Here is a 19148-nt window from a genome sequence, read left to right as displayed (position 1 = left end):
AGCCATATGCTGCTGAGAGTAGAGTTTTTGGCGCTACTAATGTCGCTTCATAAACCGGTTTTAATTATTATTTCCTTACAGCTCCATTTTATCTAAAAGTCACTAAATGCGTCTTTATGCTGTACTGCAATTTGAATATCAAGAACAGGCTTGGAGACTACAGCGTTAAAGTTTATCCTGATGGTCTTAAATAAGTACTCCGTAATTAAACATCCACTGGAAAAAAAGCATTCTTTTAAAAAGCTATAGTTTTATAGCTGATAAGTTATAGGCATACACTGAAACTTAAAATGCATCGAGTGATAAATTTTCTTGAAAATTAGAGTGGCCTTCCAAAATCTCTGATCTGTTATGTTTATTTTCAATGATCTCCAATGTTTTCTACTATCTTACTGCCATGCACTTTGCATAGATATGTCACTTTTAATATTAGGGAAAAAAAAATCAGCACACTTACAGTGGGTAGATTTCCTTTAAAGTTTCCCCTTGTATATCAGGGAACTGGGAGGTTGGTTTTTTTTTTTTGCTTTAATAGTGATAGCCTAAAAGCTACATGCCAGATGGCCATCTCACTTACTTGACTCTACATTAACAATCACAGCAAAATCAATGAGGAGAACTTAAACAAATATATGCCTATTTCAAATACTTAAGTTTCTTCTCTGAGAACTGCTATCATATGTAAATAATTGCTTTCAAAACTTTAAAAATACATTGTCATTCTTAAAGCATAGGTTTCATTTTATGATTTTCCAGATTTTAATTCAAATATTCACTTACTCATATTGATCAAGGTTGTTGGACTTCTTTCCTGTTACATAGTTGCTTGGAATATATCCTTCTTTTCTAAAAAAATATAGAATATATAATCTGAGTGAAAACATGTAAAATTGCATGCCTAGAAGTGTTTCATTCTGCTAATTACCAGAGGTTCCTCACTGTAATTACTTATTACTGACCAACCTGCTGTACTGCTGATTATACAGAAACTAATTTTCCGCATCAGCATTTCCACACTCACTTTCAGTGCACCTAGAGAAGTGACAGGGGCAGCAGAAGTGTCGAAGCAAACCAGCAGAAGGGGTGAAGGAGACTAACCCTCTGCTGCCCTGTCCCCTTGGCATCTGATGGTCCCAGTCAGTCACTGGAAATATGTTTGGAGCCTGCCACAGCCTGATAACTCACAATTACCCCTAACATATTGCAACAGACCCCTGAAAAATATTGAAGTATGGAAACTTTCACCTTTAAAACCACAGGGAAAATTTTTAATCCAGGGAATGTAAAGTTGTAGTCATTAAAGCATCTCACTGCAACTCTCTCTCAACTCATTCAAAGATTGCCACTAATGATCCAGCTATTAAATAAGATTATGATTATTCAAGTCTGGAAGTCAGACCCTGCTGAGCTGAGTGTTAACCATATTGCTTCTTTAATGAGCTGCTCCCCAGGGAAGCAGAGTACTGTACCAGCCTAGCAAGGCTTTGCAGGCTGGCTGATACTTTAATTGGGAAACTATAAACTCTTAAATTGGTTTCTATGTGGGAATATATATATGGATGTGATTTCAGGGCTGGGGTCCAAAGTGGGGTCTATTACAGTTATTTGTTGGCACATAGTCAATATAAACTCCTACAACGTGGAAATAGCCTTATGAATTTTATAACAAAAAATAAGGAACTCATGTCTACCCGCATTTGTCTCTCGCCTTCCACCAGTGAACGTCATTCTTCTCAATCACCGTATATTCTTCACCTTTCTCTAATCGTAAATCATGATGTTCTGTAGGCTCAAAGTCATACATCGCGACCACTATCTCCTCCTCTTTGTTGCCATTTTCTTCAACTGGAGGAATAGGTGGCGGTGGCCTTCGCTAAAAACAACCCAACATTATTATCAGTCCAGCCCATTCCGCTCCATTCCACCCCACCCGTACCATGACACCAGTGCAAGCCAGCCGAGCATCCCAGAGGCAAAAGCTGGGCTAGTTCTGGGTTGCCCCAGGAGTGAGCTGCGGTGGCCCAGCAAGGCAGTTGGGGTGTATGGGGTATGACCAACAAGAGTGCTACCCATAGGGCTGGCTTGCGCTGCAGCTCTACAGCTGCCTGTAAAGGGCAGCACTAGCTGGCATTTGTTTTCCAACCACTTCTCCCACCAGCAGCACAGATACAGCTAATAGGTGCCACTAAATTTCAATGGGATTTTTTTGCAGCCTGGGCTTGAGATAAAGCATAATGCCCATTGACACATACAGAAGTAGACCTTTGCTGTAAGAAATGGAAAGAATCACAGGAAATCTAAACACCATCTCAAAACCCAGCAATTATCTATTCAATATTTTAAAGACACTACCTACCGCACTTTTTTCTGGCATTGGAGAGGGCAATCCCATTACACCTAGAAAGAGGAAAGAGGAACAGATCTGCGTATATCCACTTAGCTATAAATTTAAAAACCTGAACAGAAGTTTTACATTTCAGATAAGGTTTTAATATCTTAACTAGCCTTCAGGATAGTTTAGTAAGTCAGAAAGAAAACACAGCTCCAGTTAACCATTAGGAAAACATCAATCAAATAGTCTTGCAAAAGCATCCTAAACCAGACGGCAGGCTACATTCACCACAGGATTTGGCAATATCTGTGCCACACCTGAGTGTGCCACACAGAGATCCCTGAACCAGCCCTCAGATACAGAAATATATGAGAAATAAATAGATTTTAAAAGGTATATAAAAAGGAAGCAGCGTTCTTGTCACCATGATAATCTAAAGGTCTTGTTCCTATCAACATCTGCTCTTCTAAAAAAATCATACTCCCCCTGACCCTTGCTTTGCTAAATAAGGCATAAATGGTGTATGTATTTTTTATTACTTCTCTCAGGTCCAAGAGTATTTTTTTGCTCCTGTGCTCCTTTTTAACCCCACCTAAAAGCCTGAGCTTTATGTCAGGTTTTACATCTTTCTGATGAATAAGGCTGAACACACACCACTGTTTATTCTTCAAGTCTTTTAATACAACTAAATCCAGAGGTCCCCATCATTCCCATTTAAGGCCCTGATGTAGGAAACTATCTGGGCACCGCTGATTTCACTGGAAAGTAAGCAATGGCTCAATTCATTTTGCTGCTATGGAATTTTCCTTAAATTGAGGACTAAATAATTACTGTATCCTCATGTAGGACAATATTGCAGTGAGGGCCATGCTTGCACTTCTTGCATGCTACAGCATCTGCTGCTGAACAAGCCGAACCTGCGATCTGGGTGCTGGAAGATACATGTGCCTACGGAAGTGGCAGTTCATCCAGGTTCAGCATAAAGACGTTTACAAGCCTCTAAGGAAACTCAGTCGTGTGACTGTAAATACATTAAGTCTTGTACCACTTTTACAGTGGTGTAGTTACACCAAATGCAGCATGGCTATTATTCTTTTATGTAGGTATGTAAAAGTTATTAAAACTGAAGAGCTAGCAAGCATTTCTAGCTGAATCTTTTTCACCATCAGGTTTTACCCTCAGTCTGAGGTAAAAACCTGGTCAGATAAACAAACCAGGTGAAACAAAATCAGCAACCTCAATGATTCCTTTCAGCTTTTTCTAAACATTTTTGGGAGGACAATTCAGTGGCTTTTATATTTTTTTATAACATGCTTTTTTATAAAATGCTTGGAAATTAAACCCACATTTTTATTTACTTTAGGCACAGTATCACTGATTCACTGTGCTCTATAAATTTCCCTAATACCTAGGGCATTCAGGTGTGACGACAGGATCATATAAAAAAAGAAGAAAAATATTCCCAAAAAACTTCATATGAAAACATATGTACTTACTGTTCTCAAAAAGATTATATTTTTCACAGCCAGGTGCTAATTTTTCTGTCTGTCTACAGCACTGATAAATTCCCTCTGTCCAGAAATTAGGATGATATTTTACCATTATATTGCTGTTGTTCTTTATTTCTACAGGAAGAAAAAGAGCATATATTGAAAGATATTTTTAAAAACCCTGCAAGATGGACATTTTAAATAAATATTACAATATCTTTGACAGTAGGCATAACCTTCACTTCTTATTGGACTTACTACAGCATTGCTTCTCTTAAGGACCTTCTAACAAGTTTATAAAGGGTGATATAACAACAGTACAGGACATTTTTAGCATAATACATGACTTCATTCCAAATGAGTGTCTAAACTGGCCACCCGAGCAGGGGCAGGAGTTTGGTGCATCCACAAAAGGAGATCCAGGTGCCCACCTGCACCCAGCAAAGCAGTCAGGCAGCTGTGAAAGCCCTAGGGGCTCTCCCTGACCCTTTTCTTTTTATTATTGCTGCAAATGACACAATTTCCTCTACAAATAATGTTCTGGAGGGAAAGATAGCTGACATTTATCGCTATTCCATGGCACAATGCCTGTGTTTGGCTTCAAAGGCTCCTTACCTCCATCCTATGGGCTTGCTGATTTTCAGAGGTTACTCCCTGCCCTGTAGTCCCCAGCCCAGAAATTATTTCTTATTACTTTACAGAGCACTTGCAATTAATGTGAACATCTGATGGTGGCAGAAAGCATTAAGATGTTCTTGAAAAGAATCATCTTTACTCACTACAATAGCATTTATCAGGTCACATCTCAGTGGAGACACCTCCTGTCATGTTACATCTATGTAAGACCATCACCAGGCCCACAATGTCGTCTAGCTACATTCAAACAAAACTTTTCAGTGATGCCACTAACTGGCTTGCATAAGCTTTTTGACGATTTACATGTTGTGCAAAAGCACAGGGTCAAATTCTGATTGCAGTCGAACTTCACAAACCAAATTAAATCAGTCTGGGTGTTTGATACTCCCAGGACCTGCTATTGACATGCTGTGTATGCAATGAGCTGGCCCAATAAAAATAAAAATCGGTGGATACATGCAGTAGGAGCTCTACCATTTTATTTTCCTAGCTTGTTGTGGGTTGACGCCGGCCAACACTAAGCACCCACGCAGCCACTCTTCCACTTCCCTCACCCAGCAGGGCAGGGGAGAGAACAGAAAGAGCAAGAGCAGAAAAGTTGTGGGTTGAGATAAAGACAGTTTAATAAACAAAGGAAAGATAAAAACCCTAAAGCAAAGTAAAGGCTCACCATCTCCCACAAAGCAGACCAATGCCCAGCCAGTCTCTGAGCAGTGGCCAGTATGGAAGCCAAAAAAACCCCAACCCCAACTTCCTGCACCCCATTATTATTGCCGAGCATGACGCTATATGGCCTGGAATATCCCTTTGGTCAGCCAAGGTCTGCTGTCCTGGCTATGTCACCTCCCAGCCTCTTGCCCACCCCCAGCCTGCTCACTGCAGGGGCAGAGGAAAAAAAAGGCAAAGCCTCCATGCTGCACAAGCACTGCTCAGCAACAACTAAAGCACTGCTGTGTTTTCAAAACTGTTTTGGCCACAAATCCAAAATACAGCACCATGTTAACTCCATCCCAGCCACACAGCTCAAATAAAGGTATCTAAATGTGTCAGATGTTAAGTATGAAGAATTTTCATTACCTTCTTTCAGGTTCCTCACCCACTGATCCCGGCTTTGTGCACTTGGTGCAAAAATATAAAGTGTATTAGCATCATATACAACCTGGGGGGGGGGGGGGGGGAGAGAATACAAAAATAGTAAAAAAAAAAAGACATTCACCTGGTAATATTAATGTATTCCTCAGGAAACAGAGGAAACAGAACAAGACAAATGACTGTTACATTTGGCAAAATTAATGTCCTCAGCCACATGACACAGAAACTAGGAAACAGCTATTAGGGTTTACTATTCATATACAATGCTTTCAGCAGAATAAGGAAGTATTTTGTAATGGTACCTTATCTCTAGAGTATTCCTTAAAAATGTTTGCTTCACACTTTGCTTTGTTCATTCTTCATGTGTTTTCTAAAAACAGTTCAATTATATTGCTAAAGCTATTTCATAATCAGATATTCTTTGTTCCCAGCACTTACGTAAGTCCTTGTGATTCTGTACTGCTCTAGGGTGATTCTTGCCTTCTTTTTCTTCACTGCTTGTACTCTGCAAGCAAGTATTGCCCTGGGAGAAAGGGGCCAGAGTACCCTCTCCAGCAGTGGAATTCATCCCCACTCCAACCATTCCCTACCATAGGCAGGCACAGACTCCAAGCCCTCGAATATCTGAATATTTCTTTTTCCCCTCTAAGCACTTTGTTTTCTATGTTTATTTCCATTAAGTTCACAGTGGAAGAAAATGCAACAAGTTTTATCTTGATTTTCTTATTCCTATATAAGTTAATGGCAATTAAATTTAATTTAATGTGAAAGAATGAAGACACGGAAAATGGGCTGCCAGCTAACCCATTTTGGAGGAAGACCAGGATAACGCACTTCCCAGGCAAAACCGAGGCAGAGAAAATAAAAGACCAAGTGTATGAGGCACAGCTCCCAAGGGAGGGGCCTGCAGGGGGAGCAGAGCTTGCTGGGGACAGGTTTTAATCACTGATCCTGAACCACCTCCCACACAGCCCCAGAGAGCCAGAGAACAGGCTAGGTATATAGAAGTGACAGTCATTTCAAGCAAGTTGCATCCAAATGGCCTGATGATGTTGAAAAGAGCATTTTAATTTATATATTTTATATAAAAGGAACATACCTGAAATGGATATTTATTTTGACAGGGAATAATACCATCACTTTTTACAACTTCCACACATTTAATCCTTGAAATATCCACAGATCCTTTTCTGTACTTTTTCTATAAGAGAAAAGCAAAAAACATTGTGTAAAATATAACTGATTTATCTAATTTTTTTTCCTAGCAGAGACTTCTTGCTTTCTTTCCCACTTATGATACTGATGTTGCTTTAACTCCAGAAGTCATTTGAAAACAGGGTGTGGGGGTATAAAGATCTACACTGGTGAAAGTGCACAGAGTACAATATAATTGCTTAGTAAAAAATACCACTTCTTTCTATAGAAAGTTTCCAATCAGTTGTAATCATAGGTTTAATCTACTGTTCTTTACAAAAAATAACTTGAGTACAGATGAAGGAAGGCTTCCCCCTTGCTGATTTTAAATTATGGTTACAACCAGTGAGGGAAATAGGTGCCAATGCATCGTCTCATTGGCTCTCTCACTGTCGCCGAAGTGCTTCCACCATTTTGTGGCTACCATGTTTCACCAAGCTTCCAGAGAAACCGATATGCTGCTCAGGCAACACAAGTTCCTGCTGAGGCAGGAAGCAGAAGAGGGGGGTGAAACCCATTCCTAGGCCAAGCTGTGGTCTATGTTGAAGGAATTTCTTTGACCAAGGCTAGCAGAAACCCTGAAGAAGCAAGGTCAAAAGCAGACATCTGAGATTTGGCTCACCTAAACTGATAATTATGAAGACTTTAAAGAAGGAAAGGAGTGCCCACGGTCCTCAGCAGGTGCTGCCCAAACTAACAATGCATGGAAACACAGTGTAGTTCAACAGTCCAGAGAGGAAGCTCCTTGGAAAAACTGCCCATAACTGGAGGTGGCATGTACTGGGATTTAGTCTACACGTAAAAGCAGTAGAAAATAACAGTGAAGTCTGCACACAAGCAGACCTTTTTAGGGTGGCTGTTTCTGAAGGAATCATTCAAAACCATTTTCCTTTACCTGAAGCAAAGAGGCTAAAAATGAGAGCGCAGCACACAAATTGACAACGTGCTCTACTACGTGGAAAAGGAAACACATGAACAACACATTTCTGAGACCAAAATGATGATGAATCTACAGAAACTGTATGGGGCCACCTCTCACTTTTGGGAGAGCCAAGTCTCTAATAGGAGAGAGAGAGTTTCTACCGGATCCTGAACAAAACAAAAATGGCAGCAGCTCATGGCTGGTCCTGAATTAACTCATGTCAAAAATTTTGACTTACCAAGCACATCCAACACATCCAGTCCAGAGCGCAGCTTATGAAAGATGGACGCTGTTTACACAACTTGGAAGCCATTACTGAATTATTTGAGATACTCCAATCCTTACTTGGCTGCCCTCTCCTCAGGATGAGAGGATTTCAGCCCAAATAGCACAAGTCTGGCAGAATCATAAGCAACTGAAAACAGCGTCTTATAAACAGAAGCAAAGAGCAGCTTTAAATACCGCCATCACAATTCCACCACCCTAGAAACACAATACTTACTATCCATGGAAAACATGGAAGTTTCATCAGCATTTAAAACACATTCAGTACTCTGTCTCTTATGTATACTGTAATGAAGAAAGCAGGCAGATAAAATGTACATGAAGAATTCATACACGTCATGGTCAGCACCAGGAAGAATGCCAGGAACTAAGTTCAGATAAAGCTTTTAGTGTTATTTAACATCAGAAAAACACAGCCCCCACGCCCCCAAAAAGAAGCCCTAATAAGGTGCTTTCTAAAATTGTGGGGAGGGGGAAGAGGAAAAAAACTAATTAGCCATTTTAGTAAACCATTAAAAAAGCCAAATCATAAACATTACCATGAGCTGTATTACAAAGTTATATCATGTTATGCTGAAGAATAATTTGCACCAAGTACACAACCTTGGATTTTTGATCAAAAAAATCATTTCAAATCAAGAAATTCCTCAGAGGAACAGGCTTTACTACTTTCTCTGAACTTGCCTCTCCTCCAAGACTCAGAGATTTTCATGCCAATTCTGTCATTCAGTGAGTGCTCACTCAAAAGGAGAATACATCTGCCAGGAGGACAAAGGACAGGAATCCAATACAATTATCGACGAACATTTGGGGGGAAAAAGTAAAGCAAACCTCCTGATACACAGAACATCATTCTAGTAATTGTATTTCTTAAGTCTTCCCTTTGTACACTTTCATGATTTAAGGTGGCTCAGTTTGTTTCACCATTAAGGCAACTCAAAGCTGATCCACCTTACAACACAATCCAGCAAATTAAACTTAATGTCCAAGAAGATTCTTCTATTTTTGCATATTCTACAGATTAAAAAAACCAATCATATATGTGACATTAAACACAAGTGTACGGCTCCAGACATGTTTCAGATTGCATCAGAAGCAAGTTATTAATGGCCAGCAGGCTTCAAATCATCAGGTGTGCAGCTGTGCTTTAGCTCAGCATTTCTCACTATTAAAACCAAGGGATGACTCAAGAAAACTGCTAACAAGACCACTGCAGTTTCTCTCCCCTCCCTACTTAAGTGATTTCCCTTTATAATGTGACATCTTCCACACCATCACTGTGTTGCATTTATTCTGCAAGCCAAATGGATTGCTCTAGATCCAGGTGTACAGCAGACATGAAATGTAGAATCAAGGGAGAGCTCAAGCCCTGATTTAGTTGGAAAGTAGAGGTGCAGGCAGGAGCCAGCCGTTAGAAATCCACTCACAACCACTCTTTCTAACAAGTGACCTCTGCTAAAAAGAGACAAAATTAGTGCAATGGCTAATTATGCAATGTCAAACCATAGGAGGCAGAGGGACATTTTTCACCGTTGCTTTTGGTGGTGGAAGATGGCTAACATAGTAGAAAAAGGTTACATTCACTGTAGAAATAGTAGTATTTCACCAGCATATTCATGCATGCTATCTCAACTGGACACAAGTATTAACAGAGGATTTGGAAAAAAAAAAAAGAGGCCAGTGAACCCAAGGGACCTATCAAAGCTGGTGTACCACTTTTCTGAAGATAGATACACGCCTTTAGAGGGAGGCCTATAGAAAGAAGTCTGGTTAGAACAATAATAAAGGTATAAAAATACTATATCCCAATAAGGATAACAAATAGATACAAATATGTGCTTCAGGGTCACACTAAAAGTTGGGTTATTTTTTGTAACGTATCTGCTTGCTGAAAATAACAAAAGGGAAGTGACTATACAGAAACTACTATACAAAGCTTCTCAAAATGCCATACATACTTCACACTTGCCTATGCTTCAAAACCATGATTTACAATTTCATACAATTTCAGAAGCCCTGCTCCTTGCTCACAGTTCGGATGGCAAGTTCAGCCAATAGGTCTTGTTTCCATGCAATGCAAAAAGAATGAGCTATTCCTGTTACTTCACATATAAGTCAGTAATATCAAGAAGTTATAACACTAGACCTACGTTGTCAGATATGAAACTAATATAAGATTACACAATTTCTTTAAATAAAAAAAAATCTCAGAATACAGGAAGGCAAAAAATATCCATAAGTTAGATAAATATACAATCAAACAGCTCATCCTCTGTACATTTGGAATTACTCCTCTGCTCAATATAGTAGCTTTACAGCTTAAGAAGCCCGTATTCCCCCTATCAGATAAAATGTTTCTTCAGTGTATTTCCTCTATGCTGACAAATATATTGTGCTGCTTACCCTCAGAAAACTGGGGGTGGGGGGTTAAACAATACAAAGCACATTCCACTTGGAAAAAATCTCAGTGAAAACACACAGAAGTCAGCCTGACGGTCAAGAAATAGCTAGATTTTGCCCTGCCCATGCTGCGTGTGTGTGTCTCTCTCTTTGTTGTTCATACTAGTTCTTTCTCCCATGCTTATCCCCATGTAGGAAATCCTGAGGTCATCAGCATGTGACCCGTGGAACTTGTGTTCTCAACAAGTCCAGAAGGTCTCAGCATTACTGACTTCTCCTTTTATGGAGCTGCTCTGCAACTTCACAAAACCTCAGAAAAGCCTGGCGAACCCAACATCCCCCACAGAGAACTCTAGTAGAATATGCTCTAAAGCCAAATGTAAAGGTTCTTTCAGAGTTTTTTGGGGGGGTTTGGGTTGTTGTTTGTTTTGCTTGTTTGTTCTAAAATAGCGTTGCCATTTAGTGATAAGAAGCACTGGATACTGCTGCAGTTCCCTCTTGAGAGGCATTTTCACCCAAGCAATTACTGATTATGCAAATATAATTACTGTAGGTAGGTGTTAGATGGCCACATTTTCCATCCCCTTATTTTCCAGTGTGTCAGATATGTTGAAAATTGCCCTACCTCCTTTCAATTCATTTTTTAATTATTATTCTAAGAAAAGCAAGTATCAAGTATTACTATTCACCTTTCCAAAATGGTTAGAATCAAGATAAAAAGTGAGAGGTAATTATTATTCTGATCTAGTTTGACTTGATCCACATTCTGACCTGACTCAGGAAGAATTTCAAGGGGAAAAAAAATACAAACATAAGTGAGAAGGAGAAATTCTTAAACCCTGTCCTGCAAAACAGGAAACCAGGAATCCTTTACCATGACCTGGCTGCTCAGCAAATGCCAACCACCAGCACTGGAGAGACCAAAAAGCACAAAAAGAAACTCTCCATAGTAGCACTGATGCACCTTCCTAACCATGACTACAATGCATTACCTGTAATTCACTCTTCACCTGCAACTGAGAGGCAGTAAGTTAAATGTACACAATTACAGTTATGATACATTGCTCCAATCACATAAGGCAGAAATATAAATAAGAGTAAAGGGCACAAAACAAGTCAGCCAGGTCTCCATCCATATCAGGTCCTTTCAGCTTTCAAAATAACTACCACATAGCTTCAGGTTCTTTCAGACAAATCCTCTCTTCCCAGTTTTCTGTGAAGTCCTTGCAGAGCTGAGTCTGGCCAGCCCAGTTATAGCATTTCTGCCCTGTTTTCTCCCCTTTCAGGGCCATCGCTCTGTCCATAGGCTGAGTGACACCTTTCATTCAGCCACCCCTCTAACACAGCCTTCGTGCTATCTGAACGCTAGACACAGACAACTTGAGCCAAGAAGGGAGGAGAGCCCAAGTCCACAGGCATCACAGGCGAGTAACCAGAGCCCCAGGACAGGACCCAAGAGGTCACCTAGCCAGGTGCTTTACCTACTCTTTCAAGGTTCAGATGATGGAGTCCACAACTACAGAACTGAGGCGTTTTTTTTGTCTTTGAAGATTCCTGTCCATCATCAGTCCATCTCCCCGCTTTAAACACTTGTTGCTCCCCCAACCGTTTATCACAGTCTAGGCTTTTAGGGACCTCATCCTTTCTACGGTTCCTGAATCTCGCAGGCAGATTCACATCTTTCTTGATATTTACTGCCCCAAACTAGATGCAGCACTGCAGCTGATGCCTTATCATCAGATCGTAAGGATTCACAGTCCCATTTATTCATCCTAATGTAAAATTTGCCTTTTTCACAGCAACAGGGTATCGTTGATGCATATCCTACTTATGACTCACTATTCTGTCATCCAGGTCCTGCTGGGGACAGTCTGATACTTAGCTACATATTCCCATTCCATATTTGAACATTTCAGCATTCCTGCCTAAACTTTTACCTTTTGCACTTGTCCACACTGAATCACAGTCTACAAAATAAAAAAAACCCCAAACAACCAAACCTACTACATACCTAATCCCAATACACCACACTTTGATTTATAGACTTGTTTTCCAAAATGATTGCAGCTCCTTCAAGTTTCGTGTCATCTGAGAACTCAGCAAGCTTCTATTTCAGCAACAATATCACTAGTGAAAATAGAGAAATGCAAGACAGGACACCCCATTCAGGACAGTCTTTCAATCTGGAAAGAAGCCACCAGCACCTTCTGAACACTCTACCAGTTTCCTGTGTGTTCTGCAATCAGATTTACAAGCAGTTTATATAGGTAATTTCTAATGTTGACCTCTGAAAATTTCTAATACAGCAGTGTCAAAACACGTACTGGAATGAAAACACAGATTATATGCTGCTTCTCTGCTACCTGCAAGTCTTGATACACCATGGCAGAAAAAACATAGATAAGACTGAGACTTTTTTTTGTTGTTCTTATCAAATCTTAGTTGGCTGATGTGCAATTCTGGTACCTTCTAGGTACTTTCAACTATCCTGTTTTTTTTCTAGTACTTTTCTGGAAATTATCTTCATAGCTTACAGTTTCTCAGCTTCCCCTCTGCACTCTTTTAAAACTAGGCCTTCTCTAGCCTTCCAGAATCTCATTGGTCTTCCAGTTCTTCCTTCTCAACACCTTTAAGACTCATCCACTCCTGTCTAGTCATAAGGCAAATATTCTCATCCATGCCTTGTCAGTGTCTCAACAACTACAACCTACACTTTTCAACTTCAACTATGTCTAATTTGTTCCATGTCATCACCATCAAAATTCTTCTAGAAAGATAACTACTGCAGATCCTCATTTTATATCAGACTTTTCTTTTGGTAGATGTTATAGAGAAACGGGAATCATTACTGCAACATAACCAACCTCTTTTACGTCTTAAGTTTGATTATGACTTGCTCTTTACAAGTGAGTATTCCCATGCATCGGTTAAACTGCTTCCATTCACATGAATAGCATTAAATTATTTCTCTGATTTGAACAGCTTTCACTTGCACCTCCTTAAAATTTCCCCAGCTGTGCCTACTGTTATATGCCTTCTTTTGGGTTTTCAGCCAATATTTGGCATCTTCCAGAACATCATCAATACAGTAGTTCTGCCTACTAGCAAAAAATTTATTTTAAAAAATTATTTTCCTGAATCTGGGGGGAGGAGGGGAACAGGAACAAACAAACCATGAACCAGCTTCATGGTCCCCAATGCCAATGTCTACTGCTTTCTGATAGACCATCTATCCCAGACCCTTTCTTCTCAGATTCTCTCAGCTGCTTTCCTCCTGACTCCTTTTTGCTCATCCCATGAGGTTTCTGGCTTTACTGTGTTCAGTGCTGTTGTGGAGTACTAGCAGCCATCACGAAATAATTAAATCAATATAAATATAACACGGCTTATATAATTTTTACATCTGTGTATTTACGTGAAGCAAGACTCAGCTTCCTACATTGCTCTTTCTCATCAGAGATGGATATCTCACAATCCTATAACTCTCACTGAGCAGAGAGATCTATATATAGGAAGCACAATGCAGGTGTTGCTGTATCAACAAAGATGGCTGTAAGTTTGCTTGACAAACTAGCATCCATTGGTCAGTCATCTACAACTACTGAGTCTCTTGCTATTTCTGTCTTGATTTCTATGTAATCAAGTGCAAAGAAAATAAGTTAAAATTAACAATTTTCCTAATGCTGCTAATCTGTAAAAGCAATGGTTGTAGTCGTTACAGAGGTATTATACAATTAGAAAGGGTGGCTACCTGCATTCTGAGTTAGCGTTTAATACAGATGATGTGAAGAAGTTTGAAAAGCCCTCTATTCCATCATCTACTTTTACTCCTTAGTTTTTCATAAGAGGTACAAACAGAATATTCCCTATCCAGATGGATGTGACAGGCATCATTCTAGGTGGGATAACTTGTAAAAGCACCATTGTACTTGTTCAGCAATATAATTTATGCTGAAAATCACTGTTATGAGTTAACCATGACATCTTTAATTATATATATATAAATATATATATTCTTATATATAAAAGTGTATGTGCATGTGTGCGTGTTTTAAACAATCTATCTACCCTGACTACACTTTTAAAATTTTGATTCATTCTTTTTCTGACAATGCTGGGGAAAAAACTCTGTTTAATTCCATTAAAAATTGCTAAACAGTAAGAGCTGAACCGATCTAAAACCACAACCTCTCAGAGACAGTTGTGAAGGCAAGTACAGCTAAGGACTTCTACATGATTCATGTGGAAGTGTATATCCACTGCAGTTTCCTAGAGGGGAAACAGCAGCTAACTCACAGTCCTCTTCCAGGTCTAACTGGAATAAAGATATTGTACCAACTTGAAAGAATTTTAAGAAAGCTCTAACGTTACTACCTATGACTTGGAACAAAAAAAAGGCTCTGCCAATCTACTAGTTTCAGAAGCTATTTATCTTACATTTAAAAAAGAGTAAGTAGTGATCGGAGGCATTTTAATATTGAATTATGCTTTCCTTTATATAAAGCATTAAATCACCTATACAATGACTAAGGAAACCATATGAATCAGGGTAATTAAGTTAAAAATAACAAAGGATAAGCACTATAGGAATGAACAACAATAGAATCCATACATATTAATCTTCTGTTAAAAAAAAAGAAAAGTAACTAGCACAGCTTTTTGGAACTCTGTCATGTTGTTATGCTCCAAAGGAAGTATTTGCACAAAATTAGTGTTGCAATGAAGCTACACAATTTTACCCTGAAACCTGCAGCTTTAGAGTGGGCCTCAGAGTTTTAAAGTTCTTTTTCCTTCCTTAAAATATCACCACGGTAATTTCAGTAGCTTCTGTCTCCTCTCTATTCAAATTACAAGGCCCAAATACAACTCTTGCAGAAGAACCTTTTTCCTTAGGAGGAGACTTTCAAAATTAGCAGCCCCCAAGAATATTCAAGTTTTTATTCTTTTTTCATTTATATCCTGGATGGTTGTTTTTAGTTATAATAGTTCTTCTGTTTATGCAAGACACTTTTCACACAAGTCTGATCCTGATCGCAAATACCACTATGGCCAGCGAAGACAAGAACACTCTGCGCCTCGCAAGATCAGCCCCCTTTCTCCTTGACTCCATAGGAGCATCCTTCTAAATAACACTTTTAAATGTTTTCCCTCTCGGGCTATTATTTGCCTTCTCTAGTGAAGCAAATGGTTTCTGCCTTACCTGCTCTTCAAATAGGTAAGTACTGTGCCTACCCCAATCTCCTCTGTGCAGCCCCTCCAGAGCTAAAGGGTATCAGAGCACAAACTGTCCCCCATTTTGTCCTCCCTCTAACACCACAGACCCCCATTCACCCAAGCGGACACAGTGTAACCATGGGGACCAGGATTTAGCCTATACCTTTTGAAAACGTGAAATTCAATGTAAACGATTTATTACTGTAAACAGTAACCCATACAGCAAACATGAGCAAATGATAAAGGTGCTAAAGCTTAAAGGAATTTCACATTCATAAGCTCACACTCAGCTTAATACTCAAGGTCAGCGCAAGGTGCTGTGCGCTGGAAAGGTTAATGCAAGCATGCCGCACCTTGCGTGGGAGGACAGTAACCAAACCACACACACCGGCATGCTTTCAAACTAGACTGTCACTGCTAAGCAAGCTGAGACAGAGGGGAGAGAAATACCACAGTGAAAGGGAACATTTGACAACTCCAATAGATATGAGGATACCAACAGTCCGCACATTGATAACAATTTATAAAATTATGACTGGATCTGTGTCAGCTCTGTGGAAGCACCACACTCATGAGAAACATCAGTATGAGATTTTTCAAACCAACAAACTAGCAGGACATGTCATTCGTGCAAACCAGCTCCTTTCAACTACTCCAGTGACGAGAAGTACTTTAACACCTACGTTTATTATCTTGCCTTCATCTCAGAGAATTTCCCTTACCTAAAATGCCACCTAAAGCAAAAACCTCTAGTCTGGTGGTACTTCAAGTGTGCTGCTCTGGCAGCATGAGCTAACTAGAACTTGCATGAAATACATGTTACATACTATCGTGGCTACTCTGTAATGCAGCAGTAAGCCTGCTCCAGTCAGGGCCATCGGACTGCCCTAATGTCTTCTCCCAGTTCAGAAACATCTTCTGACCATTCATTGAGAAAGAATTCACAAGAGTAAAATTTACTGCTACGCAAGGAGAAAAAGGATAAACCAAGAGTAGCTGGTAAACCACTCTGGTGAATGCAGTAGCATGAATGCTATTTCTGTGTTGTTTGTCCTGTTCGCTAACTCAAGAGGAATAAAAGATAGCGTTCATTGCAGCAGCTAAGCTACTCTGCAAAGGGGGGTGGAGGGGATGGAGTGTGTGCACTTGCACTGTAGGGCAGCAGCCTCCAGGCATACTGGTAGACCTGTAAAGCGAGTATTCCTTTCCATTACAACTGATCAGCTGATATTTACTGAAGGATTTCCAATTTCAGTAATAAGGTGGACTCCTAGATAAACACTAAAGTTTGATTTTTCCAAACAGACAGCTGAAAGCATGAATGCACCACACCTTTGAAACTCCAGAACATTTTAAGTTGAATGTGCAAGATATAAGGCCACTTTTGACAGAAAATTGCCAAATGTACCTAAGGCCATGCACATGTAAAGTTATTTCCACAAATGCCTCCTGCGATTTCAAACCTGCACTCCCTCCAAGATGAAATTCACAATTTGGAAAAAGTCATATTAATACTTTAGCTAAATTTTTGCTGCTCAAAAAAAAAATTCCAAATGAGGTTTGTTTGGGGTTTTCTGTGTGTGTGGTTTTAATTACTACATTAAATATTTTATTTTCAAGCAGGTTTATTTCAAAATTGCTTAACTTCATATATTTCCTACAGATTAGTATATTTTGATTTCTTAGAAGAAAATAGTTCAGGAAAAAGAACAGAAGCATGCCTGAAGTAGTATGCTGAGCTTTCACATCTCCATACTCAGAACCAGAAGATATGTACTAGACTGAATTTTATAGCTGTTATTACTGTTTAGCTATTAATCATCTGGCTTCTGTGCCTGCCATGGGGTTTGCTTGCCCCACTGTATATTAGAGTCTAGTGCTCATTAGCAGCTGCTTTTTGCTTTCACTACTTGCTGTACTGCTTATCATCTTACTGTGCTGTGCCTGGGAACATTTTCATAACAGCAATGGCCACGCACCTGGGCTGGCAGATGGCCGGGGTATCGCTGCTGTTTCTGTGCTGCCGCACTGGGCAGGCTGGAACTCCAGTGTGAACTTGAGTTGAAGGGACTGTGACCTGTGGATGAGTCCATGTGGGAGCAGGACACCCTGAGATATCCATGGCCACAGACAAGTCCACATCAGCACAGGTACATCTCAAAGCATCTGTGGCCATGGTTACATCTATGCCACAGCAGATACGCTTCTGAAGGGGTTGTGGCCCAAGGATAAGTCCACATTGGAGAAGGTACACCTCAAAGCATCTGTGGCTGTGGATAAGTCCACGCTGCAGCAGGTGCATCTTGAAGCATCCAAGACTGTACATGAGGTCATTCTAGAGGACCTCAAAGTGCGTGGCCATGGATAAGCTCACAACAGAGCAGGTACAACCCTGGAGAGACTGCAGCCATAGGTAAGGCCATGCTGGAACAGGTTTACTTCTGAAGGGACTGTGGCTGTTGGTAAGGCCATGCTGGAGCAGGTATACCTCTGAACACACTGTGGCCCATGGAAAAGGCTACACTGGAACAGATGTTCCTCAAAGCATCTGGATATGCTGTGGATAAGTCTATACCACAGGAGGTACCACCCTGGAGTGACTGTAGCATGTAGATAAGGCTCCACTTGGAGCAGATACTCCCCTAAGGGACTGCAGTCTGTGGATAAGTCCAGGCCAGAGCAGGGGCAAAGGGAAGAGTTCACTGCAATGTTAAACCCTACAGTCTGGTCCAACGGGGGCAGGGGTGGAGATTGTAATGGTTCTACCTTTAAAGCGTTGCAAGCCTTGATCCAAGTTGCATGTTATAGGAATTACTATAGCAGGAACCACCTGAAACAATGGAGGACAAGCCTTACAAGAAGCCATGCAAGTGCAGCAGTGACCTGACCTGATTTTGGTGCCCAGTAACTCCAGGCAACACACCACCTCTCCTGTCCTGAGTGACCATCATAACAGATGGAGCGCAAAGTCCACTGAGTTAATCTAGTCCATGACATTTGTGGACATTTTAAGTGTTTCACAGAGGTGGTCAACACACTATGGGAATGATATCTGTGCACTGTATTGAAGGATAGAAAGGGGGCGGGGAGCATGGTGGTTAATGAGGATGTATTGGATACTGTGGGACCTGAGCATGAGGTAAATGGTATGGAATAAGGGGTGGACAATGTGCTGGTTTCAGCTGGTGTAGAAGTAATTTTCTTCACAGTAGCTAGTTTTGTATTTTGTATTTGTGCTGAAAACAGTGCTGATAACACAGATGTTTTTGTTACTGCTGAGCAGTTCTTAAACAGAGTCAAGGCCTTTTCTGCTCCTCACACCACCCCACGTGAGCAGGCTGGGGGTGCACAAGAAGCTGGGAGGGGATACAGCTGGGACAGCTGACCCCCAACTGACTGAAGGGATATCCCATACCATATGACATCATGCTCACTGGGGGAAGAAGATGGAAGTGGGGGACATTTGGAGTGATGCCATTTGTCTTCCCAGTAGCTGAACACCTGTCTGCCAATGGGAAGTGGTGAATGAATTCCTTTGTTTGCTTTACTTGTGTTCGCGGCTTTTGCTTTACCTATTAAACTG

General features: G+C 40.4%; 1 protein-coding gene across 1 annotated transcript in view; it reads right to left on the bottom strand.

Moving 5' to 3' along the window:
- The window catches only part of TEC (tec protein tyrosine kinase), a 54169-nt gene that overhangs the window by 9619 nt on the left and 25402 nt on the right, over window positions 1-19148 (bottom strand). The window contains exons 3-8 of the mRNA XM_075091552.1: window positions 6650-6751; window positions 5536-5617; window positions 3829-3957; window positions 2357-2397; window positions 1692-1873; window positions 781-846 (exon numbers count right to left, since the gene is read on the bottom strand). Of these exons, the coding sequence (XP_074947653.1) occupies window positions 781-846; window positions 1692-1873; window positions 2357-2397; window positions 3829-3957; window positions 5536-5617; window positions 6650-6751 (602 nt within the window). The remainder of the gene's footprint in view (window positions 1-780; window positions 847-1691; window positions 1874-2356; window positions 2398-3828; window positions 3958-5535; window positions 5618-6649; window positions 6752-19148) is intronic.

This window comes from Phalacrocorax aristotelis, chromosome 4 (genome assembly GCF_949628215.1).
Source record: "Phalacrocorax aristotelis chromosome 4, bGulAri2.1, whole genome shotgun sequence".
NCBI lineage: Eukaryota > Metazoa > Chordata > Aves > Suliformes > Phalacrocoracidae > Phalacrocorax > Phalacrocorax aristotelis.
The sequence above is the reverse complement of the archived record's forward strand: the minus strand, read 5'-3'. Positions and strand labels throughout refer to the sequence as shown.